Source organism: Gobius niger, assembly GCF_951799975.1.
Source record: "Gobius niger genome assembly, chromosome: 3".
NCBI lineage: Eukaryota > Metazoa > Chordata > Actinopteri > Gobiiformes > Gobiidae > Gobius > Gobius niger.
In genome coordinates, this window is record NC_136854.1 from 19,885,049 (window position 1) to 19,896,545 (window position 11,497).

Consider the following 11,497-nt stretch of genomic DNA (forward strand, 5'->3'; position numbering starts at 1 on the left):
TATTTTCACGATTAATCGCTTGGCTGTGAATGATGATGACATTTTTTTGATAACATAATGCTAAAGTGGCATTGCTTGAGGATATGTTGATAGAGTAAACAAAGTGTTTGTTGGAGGCTCTTGGCGCTAATTCTGCTTCTAACTGGATGAGACACAGATAGATATTTATGAAATTCAATGTAGCCAACCAAACACTACAGACCCTAACTTTAAAAATACAAAATGTTCATGTCATTTTTGCTTTATTTGAGTCTGTGTTTACTAGAAGACGATTAATCGATTACTAAAATAGTTCTTGAATTTTTCAATAGTCGATTAGTTGTTTCAGCCTTACTGGAGACCCCAAGGTCAGGAAAAAGGAACAGGGAAGCTAGAGAATTACCAGGGGCGCAGAGAAGAGCTGGAGAAGGCCTGGAGGGTGAAGGCATCAGTGGTGCCCGTGGTCGTTGGGGCACTTGGGGCAGTGACTCCAAAACTGGAGGAGTGGCTACAGCAGGAAAGCTGTTGTACATATTTAAAGACTTTCAAACAAATCCATAAACAAAGCTAATAGTGTTAAACAATGCAGTAGATGCACAATAATAAAGTTTACACTTTTAGTTACCATGCATCAGACTCTATCCCCATGCTGTTACTGTGCTGTAAAGTGCAACCCCACGACATATATCACGGCACATATGGGTCTATGCCGTGGACACAGATTGTTGCAGTTAGATGCCAGTGTTGTGAGGTGTGTAGCCGCTTGGTGCAGCCCGTGTGCGGCTGTTGCTGGGAGCCCTGGCCAATCACCGGCGCGGCCTGGTGTTCAAGTGTCGTGTGGGTTGGAGGTATGACATCACCCCCAGCGCGAAAATACTCCATGCAACAGCTTTATTTACTACACAGAGCTGCCTACTATCGCACCGTGGACTGCACGATACTCCATCCGCACACACAGGCTCTGCCTCCCCATCCTCGTGTGTGGAGTAGTCTGGGAGGGGCGTGCGTGTGTATGTGTGTGTCTGTCTGTCCGTGCGTCTGTCCGTCCGGGGGAATGGCGGATGGGGAGACAGTCGCTTCTATGGAGTGGGACAGCGGCGGTGTAGCACATTAACATCATATTGGGTCTATCGGCGTCGCATCTGTTCAGTGTGATCTCCATCTTTCGCTATGGATCCAGAGAAGACGTTGACATTCTGCCACGGGCTCACGGCTGAGGAGGTACATTTACCCCTTTACTCTATCTCACACGCTGCTGCTGTCAACAGCTGGGCTTCACCTCTGCAACATGCTCCCCACGGCCTGCGCGCTCTGTTGGTAAACATTAGCCCGGATATGAGGCATGCACAGCGGCTTGCTTGATGCACTAGATTGCATGCTTGGAACATAGCTCATTGTTATGTCGTCCACGCACATCGCAACAGCCTTAGTTTATGAGAGTCAACTAGATTTTAGTGGTTCTTGCGGGCTCCATCTGTGCAAGTCTAACAAATGTCTTTATGCAGTGAAGTTACATTTGGAGAAGTAGAGGTTTGGTAATGGTGAAAGTAAGTCTATAAGCTTCTAGATGTGTGAACATGTGTACCACTGTGTGCGCTGAGATATGGGTTGTCACCAGATAATAATAATAATAATAATAATAATAATAATAATAATAATAATAATATAATTATGCAGACTGATCTCACATAGTCATAGTCATGTACATAGTAAGTAGTTCTAGACATTTACATGGTAGTGTATTAAAACATTATTAAATGAAATTGCAACTGTACATATAGGCTACTATATCTTTATATATCTGTATGTGTGGTATGCGTTGCTGTACGATCAGCCATAGACATAATGGAGACATATCTGTCCTGGTGTTGTGTGTATTTTGCTTTCTTGCGTACAGTTCAGTGGATGACAGTGAGTTCTGGAGACCTCTGGAACTTGAGGAAAATTGTCTGTGCTTTGTAACGTCTCTGGGGAGATCAAAATGACCACTTTACATTGTTACACAGTACATTCATGTGCTGTTTGCTGTATGGTGGGCCATAAGAACCAGCTACTTTTCTCCATCGTAATGTACAGTGATAAATCATCTGAGGGGGCAACATGGTGCCACTACTGTTGATTTACAAAGGAAAAAGTCAAATCTTGGTGTGTGGGGTATAGAATAATTTAAGTTGAATTGCAATTAAAATTTCATATATTAGGATTATTTAGTAATCGATAGCAAAGCAGAGCTGAAGATGTTGAGGTTTGTTGTGATAAAAGTAATGATTAGGCTACAGAATATCCAGTACCAAATACTGGGCATTACATTTTTTGCTCCAGAAATGATGCAATGACTTTAATTATTAAGATTTTTAGCTAAATAACAACCGTGATCTAAAGTGAAAATTAAAATACTGAGGTCAATCTAAAGTGGCCTGATGGTAGTTTGAAAATAACTTGTATAAAATACTGTGAAAAATGTAGGAGTGCAGTAAATGGTAGTATGCCAATAACAGCAGATTGCACTGACAGCTGCTATTGTGTTGGTGGTGGCAACACGACTTATTGTTACATAGTAGGTGCGAATGTGAATCTGTTTATAGTCTATTTGAAAGTATACAAGTACACACAAACTCTGCTGACTTTAAAACCAGCATTGTGCTCCGGGCTGACTACCTAAACTCCCGGGCCACTGCATTGCACACAATGTACATAGTAGGCGGTCTATAACAAGGCAGGGAGCCCCAGAGGTCTGACATATTTGTTGGAGCCAGCACAACTTTTACAAAGGTTCAGCTGTCTTTGAGTGAACCATGTAGGTTTAGGTTAGTTTAGTTCTCAGCTCAGGATCTATTCCACCGGGGGTTTGTGAACTTTACCAAAGTACTTTAAGGTAATGTGGAATATATTTGTACTGCCGACTATTTACAAACTTTGATTTTGATGATATTTTGTGTAAAACTGTATAACTAATTTAGGTTTGGCAGAAATAAGATTAGCACCTATATTTTACATGAAGGCTCTTGAAGATTATGCACAACAGTTAATAATTATCAAAAAGATGTAATAAATGAAAAATGTGTAATTGAAGTTTCCTCTTCAAATATAAAACAATATAAACCAGGGACCAAACTGCAAATCATTACAAAACAAACAAAATGATTAAATGGAGGTGTAAACCATGATGGACATTTATTTAAGAAGTGAAGATAAAGACTTCGCCGATTCTTTCGCTTTAGTTTTCTGCTGCTTGCAGTGCATTCTGACCTTCTGTCAGCCGAGGGGCCATGAGTTCAACAAGGGTCAGGGTTTCTGTGGAAACAACGTTTCTATGAAAGTGATCCCAGACTAAACCAAGACTAATTTAAAAGATTTTCAGGGTCAAACTCTGTCAACATCAAGATTCAAACTTAAATGTACCTTTTTGCATGGAAAGTGTTCATCTGTCCATTTAAGTAAATTGATCTGTTTGATCATTTACAGTTCTTGCTACTAGGTGCTGCCTAGATGTTTCGCTGTGAAATACTGAAAGAGTTGTCACAAATTTTACAGGTGTGATTGAAAAGTAAACAATAAAATTGTATGGCTAAAGATATTGCAAAGTTTGGCTTACTATTACTGCTACTATAGGTCTTTGCTAATGTGTTGTCACCAATATAGATGATATAAACATGGGTGAAAAGCACAACTGATCGGTAAATAATGGGGCTGCCTTTTGTTCGTCAAAACTTGGAATAATAAATAATTGAAGCGTGAAATAGATTCAGTGATCGATGCGGAGTGTGTGTGCCTCGACTTCTGCCTTGTTAAATACTCATTGACCTTCCCCTCTCCTTGAACAGCACACAGACTCCTCTTCTTGCTCAGATATGCTCAGTTTCTCTGTATTTGTGCATAACATAACATGTTTTCACCTTTAAGCATTCTTCACATTGATAGCATGTACACTCCGCTATCATGGGTCTTAATTTTTATGTGATTTTTTCAAATGTATTTGTATTGCAGATGACCATGTCGCTGCAAGGGCTGGTTGGAATGGAGACTGTAACGGTAGGAAGCCGTACTACACATTTCTGCTAATAACCTACATAAAACATGATTAAAACTGGCCTCGGTGCCAAGCCGGTTTGGTTACTATGGTGATACACAGCTATTTGTTATCACCTCCAACTCTCTTGTGTGGCAACTATGTACAAAGCAGACATGGCAACCTCTACTCTCAGCATTATGAGAAGAGGCCATAATTTCCCAGTGTTCATGCAGGGTGTCGAAAATTGTCATCTCCCTATCATTTGTCAAAGTATTTATTATTGAAATATGCACTTGCTGCTTTTAGCGGTGACTTGCAAATGACTGCTAAATATCAGCCATATTCACAAAAGCTTTTTATGTGCTATTTCAGGTGGCGGTATCGCAGAAGGAGGCTGACATCAATACGGTTAATAAAGTGCGTGATTTCCCCAACTCTCGTTTCACCTGTTGCATTTATCAAACATGTTGTAATCACTGAAATGAACATAAAAATAAATTTTTCAGCAAATGTTGTACCAGGCCTCCTATATATTTCATAATATGTTTTATTGTTTTAAAAATATGTATTTATTTTCTATACATTTTGAATTTTCGTAAGCAGAGCACCTGATTTTTTAGCTTATCTGTAAAGTTTAGGCCTTGAAAGGATATGCAAAAAAATCCAATCAGCCAAAGTGTGTTTGAGAGTGCGAGTGTGGGATGACGGATGGAATTTAGCTTCTACAATCCGGTGTGATGTGTTTACATGCATCAGTCCCATGTGTGTTCATTAACATGCACTGTCCTGACCCCCTTTTAGGCTTAAATGGGAAAATCTGCCTTGTGATAATGGCCTGGCCACCCGTAGACACGCCCCTGGCAAAGAGTGACCAATGTACTCAGGATCATCTGCAATTTTGGACTTGTTTCATTTCAATTAAAGATAACTTAATTTGATAACAGTAATCTTAACAGAATTTGTTCAGATGGTAGGACACAAATACAAACCCTGGTGTACGTGGTGTATGAGATGGAAGTCTTACTATCTCCCAACAGTAGTTTATCATCATGAATGCAAAACAAAATGTTCAAACATCCTACTAAATGGATGTCAAACGTGTCGCAGTGTTCTGAGGATCTGTTCACACCAAGTGAGGGCTTGTGGACTGTGAGAGAAAACAGCTAGCAGTGACACAGAGGGAACCACTACAGAGAAACATAATGAGTTATGCTATTATTTTCTGCTGAAAGTTGTGTACCGGTAGTTGCTTGCTGCCCATGTGGACAAAGGTAAATTTTATATAGTTTACTTCGGAGGGACAGTCTGCTCTGATTTTGTATCGACCTGAGATCACTGATTTTGTATAGGTCTATGACAAACCTAAAAATCTAAGTAACCCTAATCCCAACCCTAAGGCTAACCATATTATCCCCGTTCCTAACCCTAACCTTTGAGCCATGAAAGTTTTCACAGCAGACCGTCCCTTCTGAGCAGATTATCTAGCACTAACCCTGGACAAAATGCAAATTTCAAAAGCTTTCAAAGTTTGTTAATTTAAACAATGACACCAATCACCCGGTTACAAAGTATAAAAGTTCTCATTTTGTCTGCAGACCCTGAGATGTTTCAGGTTAAGGTCAGGCCAGTTTCTGTCTAATATGAATATGTATTTTATAATGTTTTGTGTTTTGGACATTAGGTGGTGAAGCAACACGAGGACTCAGACAGCCTGCCAGTCCCAGTCAGTTCCAAGTACTGCCCAGGGTTAAACAACAAGCCTGGATATCTGTGTGAAATCGGACACTGCTGCGGAGAGACTGGCTGCTGTACCTACTACTATGAACTCTGGTGTGAGTTGACCGACTGACTTTTTCAAAACTGTGCCACTGTGGAGAATACCTTGCTGGGGGAAGCTCATCATTCAGATCATGCATGAAGATGGGCCCGTCATTATTTATCATCATGTAATCTCTGTGCTCGTCTTCATAATTAGATGTCATATTGGTTAATTTCCTGTTGGTCTGGTTGCAGGGTTCTGGTTGTTGTGGACTGTACTGATCCTTTTCAGCTGCTTTTGCGCTTACCGCCATCGTCGTGCCAAGATGCGAATCCAGCAGCAGCAGAGACAGAGGGAGATCAACCTCATCGCCTACAATGGAGCCTGCAACTACTCTTCCTCCCCAATGCTTGACCTCAGTATGATTATGCTCATCCTTTTCTATAAAGTATTTATCACAGTCATCATTTCGACACCATGCATTTTGTTCTTTCAGAATGTCTTGGACCTGGCTGTCCAGGCTACTCCAATGCAGACTTATGTAAATAGAAAACAAACCAATGAAGATACTCATATAACTTGTATAGAATATTGTATTATGGACACGTCAAACTAGACAAATGTCCCACCAGTTGGTAAAGCTTTGGTTGACCCTGTTGTAGCATTGAATTGTCAAAATCCTTAGGGCAGAAGATATTTATGTCTTAAGCTCTTCTTTTACCCCCAAGCAAGTAGATTATGTATGTTAATTGAATTTACTTTATTCTATCAGGCAAAATTTTAACAACAAATTCTTTTTTCTAATGTTGGCCTCAAAAAAGGAAGACATTGTTTTTGTGTATAATTGTAAAACACTAACCAAGGTCAGTGCCTCATTGGTGTAGTTGGAGCAGTGTTAATATCCAACATCATCGGGCTGATGCTGGAAATTCTTTTATTTCTAGGTTTCCTGGCCTCCTTCAAGTTGCCGTCTTATGAGGAGGTGGCAGCACAGCCCAGCACCCCTCCTCCTCCATACAGCTCTGTGTTTGCTCTGCAGGGAGGCTCCTTGGGCAGCACCAGTTCCTCATATCTCCTCCACCAAAATCAGGGCCACCCAGGCCCTCCCTGCCCTCCCTATCTGGGCCCCGGACCGAGTGGTTTCACATCCTCCCAGAGCTCCGACAACTACACCAGCTGCTCCTGTGAGTCCTGCTCCATCACCTCCCCCTCCAGCACTTCCTTCTCTGTTCAAGTGACAGATGAAACCTACGACAGCAGCCGCATGTCCACGCCCAGTGAGCATGGAAACAAGTCCCTGTTCACGCCGACGTCCTCTCCCCCAGCTCTTGCACAAATCCAACCCGATGTCATCCCTGTTGTAAAACCAGATGTGTTGCCCTTGCAGAGACAATCAGCTGCTGCCATAGAGGCCATCTCGCCTTCAGCACCACAGCTTTCACTTCCTCTGCATTCTCTCAACACCCCTGGCCCTTCAAACCCCCAGTGTCACCCTCTCTCGCCTCTTATTTTCCTGTCCACTCTCCCGCCAGGTCAAGTCCATCCTCTTGCTTTTCCAGACCCACTTGGAGCCATTGCTGTTAAGAAAGAAAAGTCACAAAACGAAGCTGCAGAATCTACATTTCGACCTGTTTTGTCCCCACCTAAAGCCGTGCTCTTCTCTCCCTCCAACACGGAGAGGCCTACATGTGATAAAGAAGACGAGTTTGTTGATGATGACGATGAAGAAGACCATTTCCGCCATCGAAGGTTAACTGGGGACTCTGGGATTGAGGTGTGTCGCTGCCACGTCAAACGACAGGAGCGAAAGGAAGAACAAAAGGAGACTTTAAGTCATAATCAGGGGGCAAAGGCAGGGGCCCAGTCACCACACCGGGACGACTGTGCTGAACGCAGCAGCCGCATCTCACCAACCTGCAGTGTAAACCTGAAGACTGGTGAGGCCATCATCACTATGGAGTCCTCTTAGGTAGAAGGCCAGGGAGATGTAGACTAAGTACCAGAAGTGAGATGTCTAGTTTCATAGCATTCTCATAGAACAAGACTAGTAAGTGAAAAGTTGAATCACTGAAGACAAGTCTTGCAGGTCTGTAGGTCCTTGTGTAGGACAGAGGCTGAAGTGTGCTCTTGATTCTTCTTATACATAAAAAGAAATAACAAGAGGATCAGAAGCCTCATACGAGTTGAAGTTGTCAGCTAGTTTTGGTGTCGGTTCACACATAAATCGAAGTGTGGTAATGACATTATCTGTCTTTGTAGCCCTAAATCAAATGCCATTACTTTGAAAAACTAGAGTCATTGCAGCAGCATGATGATTGCAGTTTCCCCAGCATCATTTTCACTATCTTGTGTGATGCCAAATACATTTATTTGTAGGAAAACATTGCTTTTATGGTTACTTACCAAAATCCCAAATGTGTTATATAAATTACCATTGTTTTTACAAAGTGAAATAATTGTGCTTTGCAAAGATATGCATATTTGTGAGACATTCACATAGCTTTTTCTTGTGCAGAATTATAGATAGTTCTCTACCTCGTGAGGCATTCATAGATGGACGTTCTGATCCGTGAAAATCAGTAAAAAAAAAAAAAAAACTAATAATGGAAGTGCTGTTAACCCACTGACATGCAGATTGTAATGAGTTATATGAATATTTCTTACTTTAGACATTTTATTTGTGCATTTCTTGGATCGATATCCAATTTTATATACTGTGAGAGAATGGGTCAAGAGTTTGTCTTTTCTTTTGGGGTTACTGCCCCACAATGAAAGAAGGCAACTATATCCAGTTGTGTACTTTTCAGAGGTGAACTTTTTAGACAATACTCTATGTCTCTCCTTTAAGGTTGTTGAGTGAGTTGGTGGCAAAGCTTTACCACAATGTTGTGACTGTATATTGTTACACCAGACTGTTAAATATTCTATTGACTGACAGTTTGACTCCACATTATGTTTTCACATACCCTTGGGGCTCATTGCTGTGAGTGTTACTTATTTTTAGGCAAAGCCTAATAATCTAATCTTATTGCTGAATGTAGACTGAATGTGGTTCAAATCAATGATGCCACAATGTGTCCAAAACTATGGTGGCTCAGCTTCTGTGGAGTCAGACTGTTATGCCCATTACATTTATAGTCTCAGATATGTGCATGTCTGTGACTAAAATTTGATTCCCACAAAAGTAATTACAGGTGGATGAACTAAAACATTTGTTTCAGTCATGTTTGTATTGACACTCTCCCTAAATTGGTTGAGGCCGGCTTTGTTTAGTTAAGCCTGCATACTTTGATTTATTTCTCACTGGTATTTGCACACAGGAACTAACTTCCTAATACATACTTGTATAAAATGTACCACTTTTTAATCTAACATTTAAATGGCACCAGGCCAATTTATAACAAGTTTATAAAATGCAGTTACTCTGTGAACACATGTCTTGACGTGACTTACCATTTTATTGCTATGTGCTGGAAGATAAATCATGTCTTTAGGTTTGAAGGAGGTGTACGGGTCACAGAAATGGCCCAGTTGAAGATTTTTATTGTGTAGGCAACTATATAAAAGCTAAAAATGCTCGAAACAACAGGAGCTTGATGTGGTCATTGCTGCCAAATAGAAGTGGAGTTTCTGTTAGCGTGATACCATTAGCTGCTGCTATGAAAGCATGTTGTCTGTATATAGCTGTAGATCAGCCATCATCATAGCAGCTTGAGCAGTCTCCAAAATAGTAAGAGGTGAGACTTGCAAAAAAGTATTTAGCAATAGCATTCACACATTTTTCCTTATTCTAGTGAACTCTGGTTGATAGGAAACAACTGTTGTGAAAAGTAATTTACCTCTTGTAAACGATTTGGAGTGAATGATGGGTATATGCAAGCCCTGGATAACATATGATACGAAACAATTATTTACATTTTAATAATTTATTGGAAAATGTTTGATTGGAAAAGTTGCTGTTTTAAGTACAAAGTTGTTTTATTTCATTTTCTATGTAGCTACAGTTTATGCCTCATATGGTTATGACACAATTTTGCCGCGTCATTGTGCCAGTGTCAGTGCAGAGGACTACATATTTTAATTGTGTAGTTATCAATAAACGTACTATTGCACCTCATTTTCTTAGTGAAAGTAAATCAGTCTTTTCAAGCACTAAATCTGCTGTTTGATATCCTAAAGAAAGGGTATGTAAGATGCACTTTTACAGGTTTACAAGCACCACCACAACTACAACTGTACCCAGGCTGCTTTAGGCGACATATTGAAGATACCCTGACGTTTCCTCATTGGAAACATCAGAATTCAGCTACTATAGCTTCAACTACTGGAGGCCTGCAGGGGCACAAATTTGAACATGGTTGATTGAAGCGAGAGAGAAAGTCCTTTTGAGTTTATTGCCAACTAGTTTTAGCCTTTTAACCTTAAGTGTGGCGTTCTTTTTGCTTTCTGGTTGGATAATTGGTTGAAGAACCAAAACAAAAAAATATAAACAACCAACTCTTACATCATGTAAAAATGTTTTATAATTGTGAATAAATCAACATTACTAACCCTTGTTATAAGCAAAGTAAACCTTAGATTTGAACATGTTTATTCATATCTGGGGACACAAATGTCTAATAAGAACATGAATGAAGTACTTACAAAATATCCTTAATACCCTACCTTTAGTTCTCAAGCATTTACGTATTTCTGGGATTAATCAAACATTGTTTCCTGCAAAAATAATCTTTGGTTTGTTTACGCATGAAAGGCATTAGAATAAAGTTATCTTTATCAAAGTAGTACGAGTAAGCTCACTGTAAATAGAAAAGATGTATTATTTTGCCTTATCAGCAGCTAAGTTCAGTGTAACCCCCAAGGCCTGATACAAGACTGTTACCTCCAGAGTTTTGAATTTCTCTGACTGTTTCCTTTTCTTATCAGGATAGTTCGATGGAATATTTGTACTCGCTTTGTTTTCTGTATGCGTGAGCATATACACCATTGAGCCCACATTGGTTTGGCTTATTCCAAAATAAATCTTAATCACATCAGGAAACTCTAGACTGTTTATCTCCTTTTACTCCAGCAACGATGAGACACATTATTAGCAGTATCTACAGTATGTATACTTCTCTGTAGAACAGTTGATTCTTATTACTACAGATTGTAGTGTTCTTTAAGGGTAACTTTGTGCATTTCTTACTACTGTTCTTAGATGTGTTGTACGCATGTGTGAGTTACTGTCGACTGTGTAGTGATATTCAGCCATTGTTAGTTTTACTGTACTGAAACCAAAGTTGAGTGTTATTTGAATTGGTTCAGTTGTAAGTCTAGATAGACTGTAAGACATTTTTAACAAGTAGTCATGTAAAATGACAGAACTTTGTGCATTGGTGTTTAGGAAAAAAAAGGTGTGGGTGTAATCTGGTGTGAAGTCTAAAGCTGTGCTTTTTGTTGCATCATTGTTGATGTTTCCCTATTTATCTATATATATTATATTTTAAGTTTAATCCACTTGGTGTTTGCATTTCATTGTAATTTACTGAATTTCTAAAGTGTACAAACTGCTGACACAACAAAACAGTGCATTTTGTGTTGAAATAAATGATACTACAACTGTAGTATATTATATAGTACTGTCTGTGTATCTATAACAGGATGAATGTGTATGTCAGTGCAGTGTCAACAGCTAATGTAATTTTCAAAATGTTCAGTCAAGTTGCCTTTTTACAACATTATGGGCCATTTTAATACTGAACAAA

The 11,497-nt window shown here is 39.8% G+C and overlaps 1 protein-coding gene across 1 annotated transcript; it reads left to right on the plus strand.

The window, feature by feature from the left end:
• Window positions 1–837: 837 nt before the first annotated feature.
• Window positions 838–11,316, plus strand: LOC306960333 (uncharacterized protein). Its single transcript, XM_079552759.1, has 6 exons — window positions 838–1,200; window positions 3,967–4,011; window positions 4,364–4,408; window positions 5,673–5,823; window positions 6,005–6,169; window positions 6,695–11,316. The coding sequence occupies exons 1-6, from the start codon at window positions 1,150–1,152 to the stop codon at window positions 7,717–7,719; spliced, it is 1,482 nt and encodes a 493-aa protein (XP_079408885.1). The 5' UTR covers window positions 838–1,149; the 3' UTR covers window positions 7,720–11,316.
• The last annotated feature ends 181 nt before the right edge of the window (window positions 11,317–11,497 follow it).